Source organism: Arvicola amphibius, unplaced genomic scaffold (assembly GCF_903992535.2).
Source record: "Arvicola amphibius unplaced genomic scaffold, mArvAmp1.2, whole genome shotgun sequence".
NCBI classification, from domain to species: domain Eukaryota; kingdom Metazoa; phylum Chordata; class Mammalia; order Rodentia; family Cricetidae; genus Arvicola; species Arvicola amphibius.
Window position 1 is genome coordinate 1,113 of NW_024582334.1, and position 24,696 is coordinate 25,808.

Genomic DNA, 24,696 nt, shown 5'->3' on the forward strand with positions numbered 1-24,696 from the left:
GACACATTTTTGTCAAACTAAGGAGTTGAATTTCTTCCATGTGGGTAATGGCAGCCTCTCTTAATTTTACTTTGTCCAAGTATCTCCTGCTACAGAGGTTGTTTTAGAGAGAAGCCACAGGTAGGTCACTTCAGCTGGGGAACTACATCAGGGATTCCAGATTAAAACAATATTCATACTAGAGAAAGAAAACAGGTTAAAGGGGTTGAGGGTTGAAATAAGAATGGCGATGAATGGGGAACTATACAACCCTTGGCATAACTCTGAAGCTTTTAGGGCTAGCCATGTTTCTGAAGTTAGAATTAGTACCGAGTGGGGGGTTGTTCATGAGCCCTCACCCCTAACTGAGGAGCTGTTGACAAGCCACTGGCTTCGGGAGGAGAAAGAATGAGTTTTCTTTAAAGGTGTGACTTCTGCTAGGTCATCCATGTTCCAGTGGATGGCTCCATATCCATGAGTCTATGGGCAGCACAAATGGGAGTGCAGAACAAGAGGAGTTAAGGTGGATTTGGACCTTGGATGTCTTTGTCTGTTGCACGCATGTGTGTGACAGAGAGAGACTGTGATCAAAATATTACTGTATGATATTCTCAGAAAAAATCTTACTCTAAGAACAGTGCATTGATAATCCACTATGTTCGTTTCTGTAGCAAAAATGTGAGTAAACACTCAAGTGGGGTGGAGAGTATAAACAGCCCCATATTAGATTAGATCCCATGCCACCAAATGTGGAGCTGTGAGATTTTCTTGTCGAATGAGTTTAGGAAACTGTTTGTTGGTGCGTTTCGGATTGGAAATAGCAGTGGAGGGATTGTGCATATATGTGGTGTCCACACTGAAGACACTTAGGTTGCATGCACATTTGCATGCTGAAGTTTGTAGTTTGGCAGTGTGTGGAGCTGATCCAATCCTTGTGTTGCCTTTTGCTGGTTTCACTGGCATGAACAGTGATAGGGAGGTGGACTGTCATGATCTGAAGACATCAAAGATATCTTGACATTTATTTTGTTGTATAGCTGGCGCTGTTCTAAATGCGCTTTGGGTTGTCTCACTAATTCTTAAAGTAGCATACTGAGGTATTCCATGATAGTTTCTATCTTAGAGGTGAGAAAATTGAGTCTTAGAGATGTAGAAAAATACAGGATGATGCCAAGCATCATCAGTTTCTTGGCTGTCTGACTTTATGCATGTCTGCTGTGTCCTTCTTATGGTGCCTGAAAGGACTCAGGAGCTTGTCCACCCTGCCAGCCAAGGTCTGAATTAGATCATACCTCTAGACATGGCAGCTGCTGTAGAGGGCATCACTCGTGGTCAGTGTGCATTCATGGAAAGATGGCTGAGCCTGTCTTCTGCCTGTGCTTCGAGTACCTCAGACCACGCCCTAATGGGCTAGTATATAAAAGGCTATTGCCTGAATGAATTCCCACAACAGGAATTGCGCTCTTCATGGCAAAACAAGCAAGTGCTGTTGAAGAGTTCATATGGAAGGGTTGGGAAGGAGGGCAGGAAGGAACCAAGAGCCTGAGAGAGGTTTTCCTGTGAGCCATCCAGCCACTCGAAATGTTTGTAGACTTGCTAAAAATCCTGCTGACAGACAATCCTGACTTGCTTTGATCTGCATGCTAGTGAGTGCGTTGCACCTAGTTCGACATCTAGAGAAAAGGAAGTCATTTGAAGATGATTTCTTGGTTTTGCCACCAGCCTGAAAACTTGTAGGTAGGTTTGAATTGTCTCATTGACAATTCAAGGACAGTCCCACTCCCCTATTCCAGAAGACAGCACTTAAGTTAATGAAGTTCTGTCTCTTTGTCTTTCTCCCATCCTTTTGTATTAAAGCCCTTTCCGGCTTAGACACTTACTTAGAAGGCAGGAAGATGGGGTACCCTGAAATCCTGGCCATTGGAATACAGGGAAAGTCTCAACATTGACCATTTTGAAGGGGAGGTAAAGGAGAACCTGGTAACTGGTACATCTCGACTCTCCCAAGAGACTAGTGTGATGAAGTAGGGGTGGAACGGTGCAGCTGAGTGGAAGCGAACTAAGGCTGCAGGGCCCGACCACAGGGCTGCAGAGAGTAGATCTGGAACCTGAGGTGCAAGTGCAGCGAAGGGTCAGTGAGACCATGGCCTTTTCTTTCTTTTTTTTTTTTTTTTTTTTTTTTTTTTTTGGTTTTCGAGACAGGGTTTCCCTGTAGTTTCTAGAGCCTGTCCTGGAGCTAGCTCTTGTAGACCAGGCTGGCCTCGAACTCAGAGATCCGCCTGCCTCTGCCCCCATGGCCTTTTCTTGCGTCCTGACCCTGACCCTTTGAAAAGCCTGGCAGGAGCAGGTATGCAGTTGAGAGATTCAAGGTAAAACTGGTCAGTCAGCTTTGTTCCCCTTACTGAATGTGCCCAGCTGGGACAATAGCTAAAGGATGAAGTTATTCAGATGGAGTCCACATTGCCTTATTTTATTTATTAAAGAAACTTTATTTAGAAACAGTTTTTACAAAAAAGTTTCAGGAATGAAAATGGCCCTCCAGAGTGGCACACAGATACTCAAGTTCCTGTGCTGTTGAGGGATGCTCCATTCAACCTGTGCAGTTATGCTGCTTCCTGTTCTGAACTCCTTGAGGGCAGCTGTTATGGACTCCTTTGCCTCTAAATATTTTAGTGTGTATTCCCTCAGAATTGGGATGCTCTCTTGCATACCTTAATAGATACCAGTTATTATATCTACTTTAACTTACTGTCTAGATCAGTTTTACTTGTATGATTAGTAAGGTATCAGTTATTATATCTACTTTAACTTACTGTCTAGATCAGTTTTACTTGTATGATTAGTATCTTAAAATTTTTTAAAATTTTATTTTTTGTATTTTATGTGAATGAGTGTTTTGCTTACTTCTACGTGTGCATTCATGGTACCTTCAAAGATTAACAGGTGTCAAATCCCCTGGAACTGGAGTTGTGGATGGTTGTGAGCCACCTTGTGAGTGCTGGTATCTGAACCCTGGTCCTCTGCCAAAGCAACCTCTGAGCCATCTTCAGCCTTTAGTGTCTTTTTTGTAAGAAGTTTTATTGACATATAATTGACATACAGTAAACCACATGTTTAAAAAGTAGTTTGTTTTGTGATATATATATATATATATCCATAAAATGATTGCCATAATCAACATGATAATCAAGACAATAAACATATCCACTCACCCCCAAATTTACTGACGTCCTCCAGCCCCAGATTGAGAGCTTCAGTTCTTCAGTGGTCACTAAGAGACTTGAGACAGGTTTTGATTTTTTTGTCAGGTCTTCATGAGTAGTATTTAATTTGCATTTTGCTTATGCTGGAAGTTGAACATTTCTGATATGTGTAAGGACTATATGTGTTTCTTATGAACTATCCTTATTGGCTCATTTTCTGTAGAGTTGTTTGCCCCTTTTTCCTCTGTTATTTGAAGTCTTCCCCTAGTGTGGTAATGTGTATCTGTGATTGATGCTGCAGAAGTGCTCAGTCCATTCTCTTTCCTTTCCTACCCATGTAAAAGTCTTTCAAGTAAGGAAAAACATCAGTTTGCTCTTGTTGCACTGAGTCAAACCTAGAAAGCTTTTCTCAGCACCCATATTTCCTCCTAGACTTCAGTTGTTGGTTTGCTTGTTTTGTTTTTAATTTGTTTGAATTTCTGGTGCACTTGGAAATTATCCATATATAGATATACTTTTACACCTATATTTTTCCAAATTCCTGTATAATAGTTACAGTCTTGTTCTGTTCCATTGCATAGTCTACTTATTTATTACACAGTCTAATTGCAGACTTTTAGTTATTATTATTTTGATATCTCATTGAACAAGTCCCTCCACCACTCTTTTTCACAACTGTTCCTATGTTTGTCTCCATACAAAAGCAGATATATTGAAGTTTTGATGGTCTTGTGTGATTCAAGTAAAGGGATGTTGAAATATTTTATGTTTTTAGGAATTGTAATTTTGTTTCATACGGGCTTTTGAATGTTTAAGTTTATCTTTAAATATTTGTGTTCATAGATTTTGCATAGGATTTTATACCCATTACTTATTCTAAGTAATTATTTTTTGTGGCTGTGAAGGCCATTGCACGCTAGTATGTTAGTGGGTTTTGCCATTGACTGCTCTGTAACTGTTTCTAGAAACCCGCACATCAGCACACAGACAGTTTTGCTTCAGTCTTCAGTCGTCTCACTTGTATTGGCTGACTAATAACCACTGAGATTGTGGGCAGCATGACTCTTAAGAGTAATATAATTACTATTTTCTTTTCTTCTTCTTCTTTTTTTTTCATGGTTTTTCCAAGCAGGGTCTCTCTGTGTAGCCAGCCCTGGCTGTTTCTGGAACTAGCTTTATAGACCATGCTGGCCTCAAACTCAAGAGATCTGCCTGCCCTTTCCTCCCAAGTGCTGGAGTTAAAGGCATGTGCTGCCACATCCAGCCCCTCTTCTATTTTTCAAGTTGTTGTTTTGTTGTTGGTATGTTACCACAGTACTATCAGCAGGAGCTGAGTAATGCTCCATTGCATATCTATAGCACAGTTTGTGTGTCTGTTGGTCTGTCACCGACACTGAGGCTGATTCCATAACTTGAAACATTGTAGGCAGTGCCTCCATAAACATGTGGGCAGCCTAACCTTATTTCTGACATCATTGTATTAAACAGAATAACCAAACACAGAAAGACATTCTCCTTCATTGTGTTTCCTTACTAAGTCAGGTGTGATATTTAATTTTTAAAAATCAGTAATTTTAGGGTAGTTTGTCTTGAGGAATGGGGGTTAAGTGGTCTTACCTCTCCCTCCTTCTGAACTAGACTCTGGCTAAAGACAGAAAATGAGATCTGGCTGGTAGGGAACCAGGAGTGACTGTCTTCTTTCCTTCCATCCTTCCTTCCTTCCTTCCTTCCTTCCTGTCCTATCCCACTATCATCATTCTCTGCTCCTTGTCAAACTAACACTGTTTTCTGAGGACTTGCCTCATTTTGAAGTGGTAGAGCATGCTCTCCTGATCCTGCAGTCAACCTTCTTGCTTCTCCCCTTTTCCTTAGTTACTCCCTGTGCCCATCCTCTCCCCTGTGGCATGTGGAATTATACATACTTGAGGTAACAGTTGGTTTTCTCTCTCCTCTTTAGGTTCATGGCGTCTTCCTAATCTCAGCGCAGAAGAATCAACCCTTAGATTGGGGAAGTGAGCTAGGCAAGCCAAAGGCAGCCTTGAGCCCTCCCCTTGCCTGCCCTCCCCTGTGGGGGCCAGGATGCTGAAGAAGCAGTCTGCAGGGCTTGTGCTTTGGGGTGCTATTATCTTTGTGGGCTGGAATGCCCTACTGCTCCTCTTCTTCTGGACACGCCCAGCACCTGCAGGCTACCCTCAGACAGTGCTCTTGATGACGACCCTGCCAGCCTCTCCCGTGAGGTGATCCGCCTGGCTGAGGATGCTGAGGTAGAGTTGGAACGACAGCGGGGACTATTGCAGCAAATCAGGGATCATCATGCTTTGTGGAACAAGAGGTGGAAAGTGCCCACTGTGGCCCCTCCAGCCTGGCCCCGTGTGCCTGTGACCCCCTCACCAGCAGTGATCCCCATCCTGGTCATTGCCTGTGACCGCAGCACTGTCCGGCGCTGCCTGGATAAGTTGTTGCACTATCGGCCTTCAGCTGAGCGTTTCCCCCATCATTGTCAGCCCAGGACTGTGGGCACGAGGAGACAGCACAGGTCATTGCTTCTATGGCAGTGCTATCACACACATCCGGCAGCCAGACCTGAGTAACATTGCTGTACAGCCAGACCACCGCAAGTTCCAGGGTTACTACAAGATTGCCAGGCACTACCGCTGGGCACTGGGTCAGATCTTCAACAAGTTCAAGTTCCCAGCAGTCGTAGTCGTGGAGGGATGATCTGGAGGTGGCACCAGACTTTTTTGAGTACTTCCAGGCCACCTATCCACTGCTGAGAACAGACCCCTCCCTTTGGTGTGTGTCTGCTTGGAATGACAACGGCAAGAGCAGATGGTAGACTCGAGGCAAACCTGAGCTGCTCTATCGAACAGACTTTTTCCTGGCCTAGGCTGGCTGCTATTGGCTGAGCTGTGGGCAGAGGCTGGACCCAAGTGGCCCAAGGCCTTCTGGGACGACTGGGATGCGCAGACCCTGAGCAGCGGAAGGGGCGGGCCTGTATTCGGCCAGAAATTTCAAGAACGATGACCTTTGGCCGCAAGGGTGTGAGCCATGGGCAGTTCTTTGACCAGCATCTTAAGTTCATCAAGCTGAACCAGCAGTTCGTGTCCTTTACCCAGCTGGACTTGTCCGTACCTGCAGCAGGAGGCCTATGACCGGGATTTCCTTGCCCGTGTCTATGGTGGCCCCCCAGCTACAGGTGGAGAAAGTGAGGACCAATGATCAGAAGGAACTGGGGGAGGTGCGGGGTACAGTATACTACCAGAGACAGCTTCAAGGCCTTTGCTAAGGCCCTGGGTGTCATGGATGACCTCAAGTCCGGTGTCCCCAGGGCTGGCTATCGGGGCATTGTCACTTTCCAGTTCCGGGGCCGGCGTGTCCATCTGGCACCCCCACAGACCTGGGATGGCTATGATCCTAGCTGGAATTAGCACCTGCCTTTCCCTGCTGGGTCTCCTTGGCATACCATGAGCTGAGACAGGCCTGCAGTCCCTGGGCTATACCATCCTGTCAGTGTTCCCCTCTTGGGTCTATAATCTTTCTGTTTCTGCCCTTCCTCCCCCAGTGGGCATTCTAGTGCACAAACCATGATGAGGGTTATACTCCTGTTATCAGGAGAACTATTATGTGGTGTATTTGGTGATACTGAACAAGAAACCACTGTGTGGTATGGGGAGGCTTGGACTTGGGGGCCAGGGTGTTCTCTCGAAGGGCATCTACAGAGAGCTTGGCAGCTCTAGCTCTCTTGACCAGGCCTGTGACCCTGAACCTGGCTTCTGTCAGAATATGAACCCACCTTATATACCTATTCTATCTCCCTTTCCTCACCTTCCCCCAGTATGGGGCTAGGTTATGAAGAAGGAATGGGTTTGTGGCCAAATGAGACTAACCAAAGGGGCTTCACTCTCAGGGTCAGATTGGAGTTGTTGGGGTGCCAGAGGCCACTGCCCTCTTGGCCTCTCTTCCTGCTGACTCTGGTGTTCTTCTCCTGCAGCACAGCAGCTTGTGGGTGGGAGATGGGAGGTGGGGAGGAAGAGCAATTTCTGTGCTAGGGCCCAGCTGTCGGGAAAGCCCGTACTTGGGCACCCTCCTTTCTGGAAGTCAGTTCTCTCTGTGTCCGTTAGGAGGAGTTGGGTGCCAGCCTGGTGGGAGACAGTGGACTGACTTCTGTGCCTCTTTTCCCCTGGGGTTTGGTATAGAGGCTCCTCCCTGAGGGCTGGCTCCTGGTGGCCATCTCAGAGCAAAGTATCCCAGGACATCTCTGGCCCCAAACCAGCTTCTGTCCTGCCTTCCTAAGCATTCCCACATCTCCCCCCCGCCAAGCTGCAGGTTAGCAGGTGGAGAGAAATTTGTGTGTTTGTTTGTTGCCTGACCTAGTTTCATGGAAAGAAAATGAAATCTACAGAATTATTTTCAAAAATAAAGTAAAGGCTGAATTGTCTGAATTTCCTGTCTGTGTCCTAGGAAAGGAGGTAAAAAGGGTGGGGGGACAGAGGGAGGGAGTGAAGTCTATGGGAAGAGCTAGGCAGGTGAGAGAACAAGAGGACAGACACTAGAAGGAAAGAAAATGAGAACAATAGGGTAGCTGCGACTGGGGGAGGGCAAGGGACAGCTGAGGAGGGGACCAGGTTGGGTAGCCAGGCTGGCTTGTGGGGAGGGCCCCAGGCTGCAGGCCTGCTGCTAATCTTCAAGTTGCTAACAAGTGGGTCTGGGAGTGGTCTGCAGAAAGCATGGCGTCTCAACCCTTGTGGCGTGTGCCCTTTGCTCAGTCAGTGCAGTGTCTTTGGGCACCTCAGCAAGCTGCCCATGAGTCCAGGGCAGGCTCTGCAGTGGCAGTGGCACTTAAGACTCCGGATTGTGGCCTCAGTGGCAGCCAGAGCACATCTGTCCCACCCTCAGTGTTTCCTGAGACTGGACCCATATCACAGTCAGTGCACTCGGAAGAAGTTTCTCATCCCCTGCTAGTGTGTGTGTGCGCGCGCGCGCGCGCGCACATGGGTGCATGCCGGTGTTCATGTATGTGTAGATACATGTGTGTACTTCTATGGAGTCCAAAGGTCAACCTCATGTCACTCCTCAAAATACTGTCTATGTTACTTTCCTGCTGGCAGAGAACTTACACCATTACGCTAGGCTGGTGGCCACTAAGCCCCAGGGGTCCACCACTCTACCCAGTGCTGCGACAACTGGCCTTTTTACATGGGTTTCTAGCAGTTCACACGCGGGTCCTCTTGTACAGCAAGTTATTTGTTAGCTGAGAGCTACCTCCCCAGTCCAAATTTTTTACAAAGTGATTCCTTAAAACCCTGGATCTTACTGAATGACAGTCAAATTCAGATCTGGCCAGTTCTGGTAGAGATCACTGGGTAAGCTCTGTCCAGAAGGGAAGAAGTAGAGCTAGTGACTTGGGTTTTGGGCCCAGGAGTGCAGGCTAAACGATGGACTCCTTCACTCATCTTGAACTTTTACATTGGTTGTGTCTCCCCTTGATGCTCTGAGATGAATTATTTAACTCTGATTTTGAAAGGAGATAGTCCCATTGTTTGTAGCTCAGATGCAGGGCCGAGAGAGGAGACACAATCATCTCTGACCATTGAGTGGGGAGTAGTTTGGACTTCATGTTCTCGGCACTTAATGCATTTAGCAGCCTCTGGCCAAATGCTTTGCCTCTGAACACTGCCAGGATTGTGTTGCTGCTGATTACCAGTGGAGAAGCAGGCACAATAGGGGTGAACTTGATCGGGGATGCTTGGGGCAGACCCAGGATTTGAATGGAATGTGTGCTGTAAAGAGCTGAAATATGGAACCGGTCCATTTTATCCTTCGGTGCCTTAACCCCCTCCCCAGCCTCATCTGGCCCCACGGCAGCCCATGATACCAGGCCGCCCTGGATTGTGGGCATGTTAGCGTGAGTCCAGGACGTACAGAACAGGAAGAGGAGGAAGGGGATGATTGAAGCCCACTAAAGCTGTGCAGAGGCTTAAGAACAGCCTGGCTTCTCCAGGTTTTCCTCGAATGAAGAGTCCCTTTTTGAGGTCTGCTCATATTCCTGTTTGCTTTTGAAGTATGCCCCAAAGAGTTAGCTTTCTGCTTTGAGGGTCATGTGTGCATAGTTGACAGGATCCCTGATGCTTTTGTGGACAACAAGGGGGGTTGCCAGCTGGAAAACACCGTGGTGTTAATGTAGAATTGTCTTCTCTTACAGTTCAGAAATCCCACAGTCGTCCCAGGTCACCTGCCTCGGGGCTTTTGTTCCTATTCAGCACCCCTTGGTCCACCCACTGCCGTTCCTCCTTATGCTCGCCCTTCACTCATGTCTGAGGGCTCAGGACCACTATCTTTGCCTTCCCCTATGGCCTAGCCCTCTCTAGGTCACATTGAGAGTCACCCCAGTGTAGACAGATGTATTGGATGTAGGTCTCTGTGGCAAGGCTTTCCGAGTCTTCAGTAGACTTCACCTCGTTCCATTTGGTCCCTGTTGGGTGGGGTTGCCAGGAGAACTGAACCTCTTAGGAAAGACCAGGAGGGTGGGAGTAAGATGGTAATTACAGCACTTGATTGAAAATCTTACTTTAAGAATGTCTTTCTCCCCTACATTTCCATATTTGCTTTAGGAAGTCAAAACAGATTACAGTAATATCCATGCCTCTACCAGATTTATATTGTTGGTGCAGGATCCTACCAGACTTCTTTTGCACACAAATAGAACATTTATTTATCAGAAAAATAATAAAATTCTGCAAATACTTAGCTTATATAAGTTTACGTAACTAATAAGTTTATGTAACCTAAATGTTAGCCTCATTTTTAAGAATATGTGTCTCGGATATATTCTAGGTGGGAGTTTTACAGCATCAGTGGTTTGCCACTCCAGGAGCCGTTGGCCCGGTTTTCTGCTCGACACTTGGCTAGCCTGGGCACATCTCAAGGAATTTATGTTTGAAGCAGAGGTTAGAGACCCTTCCAGGTCAGGGGTCCAGTGCCGTGGTCTCTGAGGCTCAGAGACCAAACATGGTGGTACAGATTATCTGTAGCGCTCGTACGTGAGCCGGGAACCAGGCTGGAGAGTAAAAACACACATAGACAGAGACACGAGGACACGGGTCATCCTTGATACAGGAGTGCCAACTTTATTGTGCTCCAGGGAAGCTTATATAGGGATCCTTAAACTGATAGCCTGCTCCAGCTCTCGGGATCTTTCAGCTGCAGGCCTCACCAGAACCTACCTCCCTGCCATCAGGGTCTCCTGCTCAGAGCAGCTGCAGGCAAAGGTAAACAAGTTGTTTGCTCAGTTCACTCCAGCAGGCAAAGGGTCTGAGGCAGGCAAAAAAAGTCAAGGGGCCAGGGGTCTGCAGCCCCAACAATTATCCAGGTGATTGGCCTGACCGACCCTGCACTAGGCCCGTTATCTGCATGTCTTACTCTGGAGAAGACAGACCTTGGAGCCTGCCAGAACTTCGTCCTGTGAGGATCAGTATCTTCTGGAAGGTTATGAAGATGAATTAATGTCTGGAAGCAACATGAAGACAGTCCCGTGGAAATCTTTTGTTTTCTTTCCCGTGCTCACCCTTGGTCCCCCTGCTTTGTTTCACATGGGTCTAAAGGAAGTTGAGTGGCCATTTTAGAGGCTGTGGACATGAGAACCATGTGGTACTGAAGTGCTTTGCCTCGCTGCCTCCCCTCGCTCATTTTGAAGCCTGGCTCTCTCTACTAAAAATAAATGACTCAGAACTAGAGTTAGCTGCAAACAGGAAAATTTGGATCTAAAGAAATGAGCAATAGGGGCTGGCAAGATGGCTGATCAGTTTAAAGAGCTTATACTGCACATGCAATAGGACCCAAGTTCAGTTTCCTAGCATGTTACATCAAGCAGCCTTACGACCACTGACAGCCTCCAGTTCCACGGAATCTGACCTCATGCTTCCTGGGGCATGTTGTACATAGACATACAACAGGCACAGACTTGCAAACTGAAACAAAATTTTTAAAGAGAGGTAGGTGTGATGTAGAGCTGGCTTGGTGCCTTCTGATGTCATCAGAGCCTCAGATGCATGTTGGTCTCACCCTCCTTAGCATGAAGCTTCCATTCTAGGTGTTACTCCTTTGGCTACAAGAGTTCCAGCCATCACCCAGGTTAGTCTGGAGGAACAGAAGATTAGACTAAAGATTCCATTTCTGGAAATCTGAAGTCAGTGCCTGATCACAGGTCCGTGGCCACAAACAGACATGCTCTCGCCAAAGGAGACAATCGGAGTAACTGCCAGCTAAACAGGTTTTAGTTAAACTAGGATTCCTGTTACTGAGGAAAAGGGAGTGAGGTATGGGAGCCACTGTGCTGTAATGCCTGCAAGACTAGAGCCAGTCGTGGCGGGAGAAGGTTCTTGGGGAAGGGAGGGTGATGGTGTTTAGGAAGTGCGTTAAGAACCCTGACCTGGAGAAGAGCAAATTAAGCTTCCCAGGACCCTTCCTTGGTCCCATGAGAACTCTCCTATCGTGTGAGGCATGCCCAGGGTCACAGGAGAGTAGTCTTAGGTTTTCCCTTACCATTTTGTTATTTTTCAAGACAGGATTTTTCCATGTAGCCCTGGCTGTCCTGGAACTCTCCGTAGAACCGGCTGACTTCAAGCTCAGAGATCAGCCAGCTTCCGTTTCTGGGATTAAAGGCGTGTGCCACCACCACCCAGCTAAGAGTAGCGTTCTTAAAGATCACACCCATCTACAGGAGTGCTGATTGACAGGCACAGGCAGATGGAGGAAGGAATCATCTTCAACTCGGCTGTAGTAGGCTCACCATCCAAGATGGACCCAGGCATCAGGACGGAGTCAAGGCAAAGGGAGGACAAACAGTACTTCACAGGCTGACATCAGTGCCCACATCATCCTCCAGTGCATACATGTTCCATTTGTTAGAACTTAGCCCAGCCCGGTCCTCTTAGTCACAGGTAGAGTGGGAAATGGAGTCTCAGCTTGACTACATACACTGTGTTCAGCAAATGCTCTTACTTAGAACAGGCATAGGTCGGGTGGGATGGTTAATGACCAAGCAGTATTCGTGAGTATGGAGATGTGGTACCTTTATTATATTTCAGGTTTCTATTTAAGAAAAAGAAGAAACTCAGGCCCTGAAACTCACCAGACCCTCCATACCTTCCCAGAGGAAACCGCCAATTAGCAGGCGCTGTGGGAGCAGCTGCCTCCATCCTGCAGGAAGCTGCGACTGAAGTCCATCTCTGTGTATGCAGAGTTAGGTTATTTATTTATTTATTTATTTATTGGTTTTTTCGAGACAGGGTTTCTCTGCAGCTTTAGAGCCTGTCCTGGAGCTAGCTCTTGTAGACCAGGCTGGTCTCGAACTCAGAGTTAGGTTATTAAAGGTACATTATTTGTCCCTTTGTGTCGTGTGAAATAGTAGACACAGATGGTCTATGAAGTAGAGGCTTATTTTGGCTCATGGTCTGGAAGGTTCAAGTCTAAGATGGGCCATTCTGCTGGCTGGTTGGCAGGATGCATGTCCGTGTGAGTGGCCACATCTCCAGCTGGGAAGCAGATAGATGAGATGAGCCTGGGCCCTACAGCTCCAGGTGACCGTAGATCTCCCACAGACTCCATCACCATCCAGATACCACTCTGGGAACCAAGCCTGTCCACTAGGGCTTCCGGAGGGGATTCGACATTCGGCTACAACCATAGCAAAGCTGCTTGGTTTTGCTTAGCGTCTTGGACTGAAAGCTACGCTGTAAGAAATCTCACTTCCCTGAGAGCATCTCGCACTGGCAAGGCCAGATGGGATGGCTGGCGGGCAGCAGCTGCAGCTCCTGTGAGGGAGCTGTCCTCCATATCCAGTCCCCTGGAGCCTTCAGAAACCCCAGGCTTGGGCTGACATTGGGCTGCAGCTTGGTGGGGAAGCAGCAATTACCCGGCCACGCCCTTCCTCAAATTTCTAACCCACGAGTAGCAATATCAGGGGTTATTTTTAGTTACTAAGTGTTTGAGAGTCGTTAATAAGTGAAATAGTCACTGGTCGGAACTCTTGGCTGCTGTGTTCTGTCCTTGAAATGGAGAAGTCTTCGCACCAGAATGGAATGCTTAAGCAAATATTTTGAGGATAAGAATTTCCAATGCTTACTCAGTACTATCCAAGGGTGAGTATGGTGTTTGTTCTATTACTAGGTAGAAATTATCTATTAAAATTAAAAGATATGAATATTATTTTATTCACCCGCCCAACTTTTTTCAATTTTATATTTGAAGTAGTTTTCAAGTTTTTGTCATGAAAATTTAAATCCACAGGGAAATTGAGGGATTAGTGCCAAGGAGATGTACATTTCTTCTCCAGAGATAATGTAAGAATTAATACTTTGTCACGTGCATCTACGTGCACATTAGACACACCCTTTTATCTTCCCATCAAGTAGGAGGTTATTGGGCAAATCTTTTAAAACTAATTGCTTAAGTTACATCTGGAGTCATGGGCTTCTCTGGTATCTTCACACATTTATGCTGTTATACTTCGTTCTTCGTCATCCGCGTTCTCTGCTTCACCCCCACATCCGCTCTGTCCTCTGCTTCCAAACAGTTCTTTCTTCCGCTTTCACGGCCCCTTATTCCAGTGCTTCTCACCCTCTAGGTCACAACTCCCTTGGTTGGGGGGTGTCAAATGGCCCTTTCACGGGGGTCTCATATCAGACATCCTGCATGTCAGATATTTGCACGACAGTTCATAACAGCAGCAAAATTACAATCATGAAGTAGCAATAAACTAATTTTATGGTTGGGGGTTATCACAACACGAGGAACTGTATTAAAGGGTCACAGCACAGGGAAGGTGGAGAACCAGGGACTTGTTACTCTCACTTCCCTCCCCAAGAGGTCTCTTCCTCTTTTCTTAGATCACAGTCCCTTTCTGCTTTCAGCACACACAAATCAAGGTTCCCTGTATGAGAGGAAACATGGTATTTCTCTCTCTGAGTCTGGCTCTTTTTTGGTTGCGTAACCATCTCCAGCTGTTGACTCCGGTCTGTGTTGTGGTTTAACTTTTTCCCTACAGCTGATAAAATTCCTTTGTTTCTGCACCCCCCCCCCTTTCTTCCTGTGTTCATCTGATGGATGGGCGTCTAGGCTGTTTCATTTCTCAGCTATTGTAGGTGCTGCAGCAACAGACATGGATGGCCAAATATCCCTGCCGTGTGATGACACAGAATCCTTCAGGCACATATCCGGGAGAGACACAGCTGGGCCATATTTTTATTCTATTCTCAATAGTTTCAATAGCATCTATATTGACCTCTAGAATAACTTCAGCTCACTCCCACAAGCTCCATAAGGTCCTGTCGCCCCCCACCCCGGATTTCTTTTCCTGGTGGTAAGATGGATATCAAAGAAGTTTTGTGTTGCATTTCCTGCTGGCTAAGGATGTTGAGGTTTCAAAAACTTTGAAGTATTTGCTGGTCATCTGAGTGTTCTTTAAAGTAGTATCTATTAAGATCATCACCCCATTTATTGATTGGTTGATGGTGGGCTGTTAATTCTCATCAATTATTTATAAATATTTTTAGTAATCATATAAGTAATTTGTTAATTGATATGCCATCGTAAAATGTAGGAAATTAGAAAGAAATAAAACTCATTAATAATTTCACTTCCTAGATTACTTTTTCCCCCTAGATTAATTTTTAATCTAGGTATAGTGTGTGCTACATTTGATCTTCATTAGGCTGGAGTGCCCTCTAGTGGTAATTGGTAAGCTTGCACTAGACGGGATTTTTCTTTGCAAGGTCTTATGGTTGTCCTGATTGATTAGACTGGAGTTTCTAAACTGACGAAGATACTGCTGACCACATCCAGGGCTTCCACCCATTATAATGGCCACCTGTCTCTGCTCCTGGTCCAGGAGCTCTGTACTTCAGTCAGATGACCCACACATTGAAGTCAACACCTTTTCCTCCCCAGCTGAGCAGATGTCTCGGAGTTTCCTAGGTTCTTCCCATATTCCTTCAGTTTGTCCTTCTTGTCCCTTCCTCCGGTTACATCTTGTCTTATCTACATGTCCTGCCTTCTAGGACTTCTGATACAATTTGCTCTTGATATTTTTTAACCTACCAACTTTGGCTTCATTGCAAATTAGCACACTCGAGCATTTGCATTTAATATAATGAAGTCTCTATAATACTTTAAAAATAGAAGATTTTTAAAATTAAGAACAAAATTAAGAACAATAAAAGACCCTACACATAGCACTTGAAACTTTTGTTTGTGAAGACACGGCCGGAAGCTACACACTTCTGTAAGCTGTATTTCCATACCTCCCCAGGCAGTTCAGACAGCAACGGCACGTCACACACCTGAGTCGACTGAGCCTCCCTCCATTGATATGCATGAGTAAGAACAATTCCTTCTCTTGGGATGAATAAAGTTAATGTAGTTGTGACAAACCTGTCAGGAAGAAGTAAGTGGGGACATTTGTCTGTGCGGCAAGCATGTGGTGAGCCAGAATGAAGAAGAGAGCAGGCATTTGGACATTTAGAAAAGTGGAGGTGTCGATCCAGGATGGACTGGAGTGCAGCGGCAGGACAGAACCGGGTGGATCTCAGGGTTTGGGGTTCAGTGATCTGATCACTGTGCTGGAGACAGCTGCTTCTCAAGAGCCTCACGCTGGGAAAGGTGAAATGTCTTCAAGCCCCTTTCTCACCCGGCACATCCGGGAACTGTGATGTGACTGGCTTGTGAAATAAGATGACCTCTAACTCAAACCCAACAGTGGCAGCCAGCGGAATTTTCCGGGGCCAGGATGAGATGGAGTATGGGGTTGAATAAAAATGCAGTGATATGTTCGATGGAGGATGTTAAAATTTTTATGAGAGACGGAGGTAGATTCTTATCTGCCATATTTATACTTTTCTCACATCTCTATGGTAAATGGCTTAATGCTTTGAAAACCTGTTTTCTCTGAACACATAGCAACAATGTATAAATAAGAAAGAAGAAACCCTGTCTTGAAAAACTAAGGAGGAGGAGGAGGAGGAGGAGGGAAAGAAAGAAAGAAAGAAAGAAAGAAAGAAAGAAAAAAAAAAGAGAGAAGATAGACATGTCTTTGGTGAAGTATAATTTAAAAAAAGTATTCAGAGGGATTGGAGAGATGGCTCAGAGGTTAAGAGCACTGGCTGCTCTTCCAGAGGTCCTGAGTTCAGTTCTCAACAACCACATGGTAGCTCACAGCCATCTGTAATGAGATCTGGCACCCTCTTCTGGCCTGCAGGCAGACATTCAGACAGAACACTATATATAATAAATAAATAAATAAAAATCTTTTTTGCTCTTTCTCTTCCAGTCGCAGGCGCTTCGGGAGCCGCCGATTACTGTCCAGCCATGGCCAAGTCCAAGAACCACACCACACACAACCAGTCCCGGAAATGGCACAGAAATGGCATCAAGAAACCCCGGTCACAAAGATACGAATCTCTCAAGGGGGTCGACCCCAAGTTCCTGAGGAACATGTGCTTTGCCAAGAAGCACAACAAGAAAGGCCTGAAGAAGATGCAAGCAAATAATGCAAAGGCCGCTAGTGCACGTGCGGAGGCCATCAAGGCCCTGGTGAAGCCCCAGGTGGTGAAGCCCAAGGTGCCAAAGGCCCCAGCCAGCCGCAAACTCACCCGTCTCGCTTTCATCGCTCATCCCAAGCTTGGGAAGCGGATTAGAAGCTACATGGCCAGGGGTCGTAGGCTCCAAAAAACAAAGCCCAAGGTTCAAGCCATGGCAGAGGCCTCAGCTGCAGCTCAGGCTCCCAAAGGTGCCCAGGCCCCTGTGAAGGCCCCATAAAAAAGGTCTCAGTCTGCCAGTGTGAAGACAGATGAACTGGTGTGGATATCTGTACAGTGTTTGCAGGTGGTCAGGACCTTGTGCTGTTTTTACAAATAAACTTGAGGCAAGTTCTGTTAAAAAAAAAATCTTTTTAAAAAATTCCAGAACAAACACATATGATAATGGCACCTGGGACTTGCTGCTCGTGTCCAGGAGACAGTGGACTAGCATCTTTAAAGGGTTCAGAAAATTAATCTGCTTCCTAACTTTTATATTTGGCCAAAATTATATGTGTTAGTATAATGCATAAATGTGTTAGTAAAATGCATAAATCAGTGTCACGAGTAATATCCAAGGGACTTTGTTTCCATACATTATCAATAAAAGAAGCAGTTGAGGTTAAAATGGCCACAGTACATGAAGTACAAATATCTTTTACAGAAAGAAGGGGCTGGAATTTAAAACAATAGCAAGCATAGTTACTAGTAGGTAGGGAAATTTTCTTAGCCAGTGCATGTAAAACTCCCCATTGCTTTGTTTAATGTGGCAAGTGAGGCTAACACTCCCAATGAGAATAAGTGAGACCAGGAAACAGTTATTTGAATAAATATTATGCATTAAAGTTCTGTTGGGATGATTATAGTAATGACAATTGTTAGAAATATATATGTTGGGCATCTCTAATCTGAAAATTCAGAGTCCAAGCACTCCAAAATCTAAATCTTTTTCTATATAACCTAGACTGGGCTGGAACTCACTATATGACACAGGCTGGCCTGGAATTCAGGGTCCTCCTGCCTCTGCCTCCCAGATGCTAGGCTTACAGACAGATCTATGCTACTAACTCAAAAACATTCTATCAACGTGACCCCACAAATGGGGAATTCTGCAACTGACCTCATATGAAGGATCACAGTCAAAACGTAGGTACATTAAACATATACACATATGTTCATCTATACATACATATACATCTGCCTTCAGTGTATATATGTGCAGGACATATATGAAATAGTAGGCTTGGGTCCCATCGAGAGTGTGGGGGGTGGGTCCCATCGAGAGTGTGTGGGGCAATTCCGAAGTATCTGTGGTTCCAAGCATTTTGGATAATATTAAGCCTTGCCTGTGTCTTGGACTGTGCTGCCCCTCACCCAGGTTCCCTGTGGCCTTCTCGGCGCAGGTTGTGGGTGGCCACTTAGAAGTTCAGTGGGCCAAGCTTCTGTGGAAAGCAGGACAACACTACGTCAGGACAACACCACGTCAGGACAACACCACGTCAGGACAACACTATGTCAGGACAACACCACGTCAGGACAACACCACGTCAGGACAACACTATGTCAGGACAACACTATGTCAGGACAACACTATGTCAGGACAACACTATGTCAGGTGCCAGCTGAAGGGTAGGCTGGGAGAACCAGGTGACAAGGATGGCCTCCTGGCGGCGAGGCTTAAAGGACAACTTGGGACTTTTTCCTGAGGATTCCCTGGCCACCATCTGTAGTCCTACCAATTTGACCATACCTTGTCCAGCCTCCATGCTGACCCAGCCCTAGACCTCACACCTGATTTGCCTTTCTGGCCTCCTCAGCACCTCATAGCCACACACATCCTGGCTGTTTCCTTGTAGCTTGGCAGATAGACAGCAACTTAAGGGTTCCAAAACAAACAAACAAACAAACAAACAAAAAAATCCACATCTGTTAAAGAGGGCTCCAGATCCAGGCCTCTGAGCTTATAGATCTTTTGTAGTGAGCCAGTCTTTGCACTCACAGGTTGTCTAGCTGTCAGTGTCTGAAGAGGTAGCTTGGTCTCCAGTGGGAATGGCTGTGATCTGATGTTACCTTTAAGAGGGCCAGCTGTGCATCTAATCTCAGTTTGCACCGGAGAATTCCAATATCTGTCCGATTCCCTTCACTGATGTGTCCTGTCCTCTCTATTCACTCTTCCCTGAATCCCGTTGCCAGCTCAGGAACAGGCTTTCCCAGGGAAGGAAAGCAAGTCTCCGTGTTAGAAGCCCAGGATGCCCCACTGTGGGCCAGAGGGTCAAATGTGCCTGCTGAATTGTCTGGAAACAGTTTCTGCCTCCACCCTCCATCACCACATAGTGTACCAACTGGTCAAAGTGGAGGCTGAAAACCATGTTGATGGAGTCCTATCATTCAGGTGGTATGTGGCTCCTTAGGAGGGCAAGACAGAAAGGCAATTTGAGACAGGATAACACTGACTTTTAACTGCAGACCCATGAGTCCCTGGAAGCTTTATTCTACTAGCAGGTTTATGCTGAATCCTAGAAATCCAGGTACCCGATTGCATGTGTGTGTGTGTGTGTGTGTGTAATGATAACAGGAGATTATAGTACCTTCAAAGTCTAAGCAGGAGCCACCCTGTCCCCCATTTGTTCCTAATAATGAAATGTATGCACATTAGAAACACTTTGGAAAGGATTTTTAAATATTAAATATTTTTAGATATTCCCGGCACTCTAATTACTGTTAACACTTTTGTCTTTCACTAGTTCGCTGCAAACAAAAGGGCAGCTATCTTGGGAGCTAGAGAGATGGCTCAGAGGTTAAGAGAATGTACTGATCTTGCAGAGGACCCAGTCCCTTCCCATCACCACGCTGGGTGGCTCACAAGCGCCTGCAACTTCAGCTCCAGGGGATCTGATGCCCTCTTCTGGACTCCATGGGCACCTGCAGTTAGCTACATGCACATACCCACACACAGACATATGCACATTATCAAAAATCTTAAATGAATACAGTTATCATTATTGTGTAGTTAATTATACTTTTTTTCTTGTGAGAAAAGTCCTTCATGGGTGACACATTTGTTATCCAGGAACAAAGACACACTACACAGGGAGGAGCCGGGAAGCTCAGCCAGGACACCTGCCACAGAACAAGATTAGAGCTGTTCAGAAGCAGCAGTGAACGCTAAATCATTTTTCCAGGTGTAAGTCAGAACCTCATACAAAAGGAAGGTGGGAGAAGCCACTCATGAAGTTAAAAGAATATATCTACACAAATATGAATACCCATATTGTCCCCAACCCCAGCACCTTTCTCCACAAGGAACAAATGAGACAAAAGAAAAGTTTATTCCCCAGAGTCCTCTATTCACTGTGCGTTTGCGAGAGGAGCCTCACGTGGGCGTGGATTCAAGGAGGCTGATCGGTGCTGGCGAGTTAGTGTGGAAATGCTTAGGGACATAGGCTCGCATACTAAGAACAGGAAAACACAGAGCAGAGCCGGCCTTCAATCCCAGCACTGGGCAGGAGGCAGGAGAAGGCAGGAGGGAGGATGTCTGTGAATTTGAAGCCAGCATGATCTCCTTAGCAAGGTCTAGGCCAGCCAGGGCTACCTAGTAAGAACCTGTCTCCAAAACACCCCCTCCGCAAAACTATGGCTCACGGAATTTATACGTTCTGAACAAGGGCGCCCGTGGCTCGAAGCACATTCAGACTGTTCACCGAATCCTTAGCAAGCTTCTCACTTGCGGAAGCAGAGCCATGTCGAGCCATGGGATGGAGGAAAGCCGCATTTTGACACTGGGTCAGTCGCATGTGCTAGTTCCAAGCAAGTTGGCAAGGCTGGGCAGCTGACTGTGAGCTTTCTGTGTCCCTGGACTTTCCTTCACTGAAGCTGCAGCCAGCCTCTCTGCTGTTCCCTAGGGACCTCACACTGCCCACAATTGACACGTGTTTAATTTACTGCCTTGTCCAGTCCCATTTCTACCCCGCTCCCGCAACTACCCAGTAACATCCAACAGGGGATTCTGGGAAAAGAGGAATGGACTGTTCTGTGCTGATGACTGCCGGCTTTCTCCAACGAGGCCTTCTCTTGAGACTTCCCCAAGATATTCTCCTAATAATTAAGCTCATCCCCAAAATGCTCATGCCAGCCTCTCCCTGGAGGAATCAGTTCCTGCATTCCCTATGAGCCCGGGCCAGCATTTAAGCATGTTTTTGTTTAAGCCTTCGATTCTTCCGTGAAGAGGAACTTTTTTTTTCTTTAACACTCTAAACTGCTTTGTGTGGTACCATTTGAGATGTAAAAATCAAGACTTTTTAGTACTCGACAACCTCATACAGAACTGGAAACAAGGAGGCTGGAAAGATGGCTTAGTGGTTAAGAACTGGCTGTTGCGGAGGAGCTGGATTCGATCCCAGAACCCACAAGTGAGTTTTAAAACAAAGTGAATTAATTTTATTTTGTTCTTGGAGGAGGAGTTTGTAACCTGAATTTTTCCCCTCTTTTCTTCTGCTTTAAACTATAGCAACTTGTTTGAGGCCAGCCTGGTCTATGGAGCGAGTTCAAGAACAGCCAGGGCTATAAAGAGAAACCTTGTCTCGAAAAACCAAACCAAACCAAATCAAAACAACCCCCCCCCAAAATGAACCAACTAAACAAAAACTATAGCAAATCTTTGTACTATAGTTTATTTAACGTGTTAGTTATATTGCTATAAATAAAACAAAGTATGTTTTACTTTTCAAAAAATAATGTGTTTAATTGCCTGCTTAATTTCTGGTGTTTCAAAATAAGATGAAAATTTACCACACACTACTATACTTAATTATCAATCACTCATTGTCTTTTAGGAAAACCTGTGGCAAATACTAGGTCCTAGAATTGGTTTTTGTCTTAACCATTTAGCATGTTCTGCACATGCACAGGGTTTATTTACTGATTGATGCTGGGTCGGAGCGCAGACCTCTCACATGCTGACGAGTTCTCTCTAACTGAGCTGCACCCTGACCTATATACACAATTTATCATCAGCTTCAACAAAAATCTGAGGATGGAAAACCTATATAAAGAGAAAACAGGAAACTTTCTCATAGGCAATTTCGGCTTTTTATATATTTTAGAATAACCCTGACTGAGGAAACCCTCTCCCTAGAAATCCATGTTGCCCTCCTCCCGGCCCCCGCCTCCCGTTCTCAGGAACACACTGGTTGGACTCCTTTGTAATAATTTCACTTCTTAGAATGTGTTCTGGCTGAGGTTCTGTGTCTAGCAAGTCTATAAATACTCTCGGTGAGGCCTTTCGTTCCTGTGGGTAGGCTGAGCGTTGTGCCTGCCGTATTGGCTGTAAGGGACTGCATGTTCTCTTGCCTCAGTGCTGGTGGTGTGAGCAGACAGGTCAGCGCTGCATTTCCTTCCTTTCCTAAGTGACCTTGGACGCTGGTTCAGTGGTCACTCAAATGTGCTACGAAGTGGATGGACTTTGGGCTTTTTTCATTATCTAACAACCATGTCGACCTTTTGCTGGCCCTGTGATAGGGTTTTGAGTAGGGTACCCATGACTAACATCTCAGGATTAGATGATCGCTCTCCTCTGCACCTGCTTACTGTCTGGTACTTTTCCACTCTTTAGACCCTTTCCTTACCTAGATAGCTGACAAGATAGATAACCCCGTGACTCTGTCAGCTTTCCCAGACTCAGTGCTGGCCGGATCTCTGGCTGAATCAGACAGTGAAGTATTAGTCTTACTGGGGGCAGGCTTGGAAGGTGGTGGAGATGGAAGAGCTGTCCTGTCACCTCTCTTGTTTCCTGGTCAGGGGTGGGTCTCCATGGTGCTTTCAGTGTGCCCAGCCAGCCAGCGTGACACGTGGAAAATGAAGCGAGTTTTCAGGGTTGGTGGATTTGAATTATGAATACTGCCTTGGGCAAGTCAGCCTTTCAGAATCTCGTCTTCATCATCCATCGATGGAAGGATTTCCTGCTGGGTTGGTGTGAAGATTGACCAATGAATGTCTCTAAACTTGCAAGCATATTTCGTGGCAATGAGTATGTGCTCAGGCAGGGCTCAGTGCCAGTTACCCAAATGTTCTTGCTGTGACAGTTCATCACCTTGATCCTGGTGAGTGGTGGGAAGGGAGAGCAAACGGGAACTGTTTGACAAGAAAGGCCCCTACAGACCTTCTGGAGAAGGCTTCTGAGGGGTATTTTACCAGAGGGGTTGACTTCCATTAGGGATGGACTGGCCAGGAGGTTGCAAAATTCAGACGTAGACTGCCAAGTGATAGTTCCATTAGGGCAGTCTGCAGAGGCAGGAGGGGGAGTAAGATGTTCCAAGGTGTGGAAGAGGTCACAGCTAGAGGATATAGAGGCTTGAATGGGGAAACAAGAAAATTGGATGCTCTGAGCATGGCCCCACAACAACTCTACCTGGTTGATATGACGTCGTGATGTTGATAGCGCTACTTTAAGACTGGTTTTGAGTACCAGCTGCTCAAGATGGTTCCAACTTGGTTAGCTGAAATGGTGCATCTTTTTACAATGTTCTGACCAAAACTCTAAATAATAATTAATAAAAAATCCTATCGATTACTCATAGACTATTTACAACTATACCAGACAGTAATCTTAAAACTTAACCATTATTTTAGTTTTACAGGATCCCATAAAAAAAGAACATTGCCCACATGATAGCTGGAAGTAATTCTAGATGACAACATCCCCTCTCCCAACAAAGTTTGTCCTCAGGGTTAGGGACATCAATTAGGGGTTGATTATAACAGGTATAGTGTTGGGGGTTGAGGTGGAAGTTTTGTAGACTCAGGGATCTCACTTTAACAAAATGGCAAGGGGAACTGAATAGGATAATAGGTGCTCACACTAATAATAATAGTGAGTAATAGTGAGATTACTTGTGAGCTATTATTTATAGGTAATTTACATTGGTTTAGATTCTTGTATATTGATACAGATTCAAATTATACTTGTTATATTGAATATGCTCCTATTTCTGTTTACAATATTTGTACACCTATGCAAAGTTATTATGTAATATTGTATGCATGCATGCTTCTACCTCTGTTTAAGACATTTTGTATATTGATACAATTTTAAGACATATTTATCAAATAATAAAAAGATATATTTATCATATTGCACTATACATTTTTACCTCTGATCAAGATACTTATATATTGTTTCCAGTTTCTCCTCATTTGTTGCACAGTTGTTTAAAGACTGTTTAATATTCCAATATGAAGTCTTTCTTTTCACCCCCTCCCTTGTTTTAACACTAGGTAGGAGAAAAAGGACAGAAGAAGGAGAAAGAAAGAAAGGAATCCCTTAATCTAACATCCGTTGTTTAGTTTCCTCCCTGACCATGACCAATAAAAACTTGCTATCAACTTCCCTAAACAGTGACAAACACTCATAACCCACTGAATAACCAAAACCCACCCACTCCACCTCTTGGGAATGCAGGCATCATGTTCTTAAAATTACTTTCTGTTGTCAGGGGATGGTGTGGAAGAATTGTCTGTATTCTGTCAATCATGTTTTAAATAAAAGCTGATTGGCCAGGCAGGAAGTATAGGTGGGTCAACCAGACAGGAAGTAGAGGCAGAGCGATGAGAACAGGAGTATTCTGGGAAGCAGGACGCTCCCTCCGCAGTTCTGCCCAGAATCAAGATGTGAGTTGCCCCGCTGAGAAAGGTACTGAGCCATGTGGCTAACATAGATAAGAATAATGGGTTGATATAAGTTATGAGAGTTAGCAAGAAGCCTGAGCTAATCTGCCAATCAGTTTATAATCCTATGGAGACCTCTGTGTGATTTTCTCTGGGACTAAATGGCTGGCGGACCAGGCGGGACAGAAACCCCAATGAGCCCAGCCCTCACATTACAGATTGGTGCCCATGTGGACAACTGCATCCACATAAAACCTGAGAGAGCTCATAAAGTAATTCTA

At 45.5% G+C, this 24,696-nt stretch overlaps 2 protein-coding genes across 2 annotated transcripts; both read left to right on the forward strand.

Moving 5' to 3' along the window:
- Nucleotides 1-2,828: 2,828 nt before the first annotated feature.
- Mgat1 (alpha-1,3-mannosyl-glycoprotein 2-beta-N-acetylglucosaminyltransferase) lies at nt 2,829-7,624 on the forward strand. Its single transcript, XM_038317658.1, is given in 10 exon segments — nt 2,829-5,361; nt 5,364-5,671; nt 5,674-5,725; nt 5,728-5,894; nt 5,896-6,052; nt 6,055-6,149; nt 6,152-6,310; nt 6,312-6,362; nt 6,364-6,426; nt 6,428-7,624. Coding segments are annotated over 10 exon segments (1,335 nt in total). The 5' UTR covers nt 2,829-5,261; the 3' UTR covers nt 6,611-7,624.
- An 8,920-nt stretch (nt 7,625-16,544) lies between these two features.
- On the forward strand, nt 16,545-16,994 carry LOC119805893 (60S ribosomal protein L29-like). Its single transcript, XM_038317656.1, has one exon. The coding sequence runs from the start codon at nt 16,545-16,547 to the stop codon at nt 16,992-16,994; it is 450 nt and encodes a 149-aa protein (XP_038173584.1).
- The last annotated feature ends 7,702 nt before the right edge of the window (nt 16,995-24,696 follow it).

Excerpts from the sequence above, each read along its gene's own strand:
- LOC119805893 (XM_038317656.1), top strand. The coding sequence starts at position 16,545 with ATGGCCAAGTCCAAGAACCACACCACACACAACCAGTCCCGGAAATGG.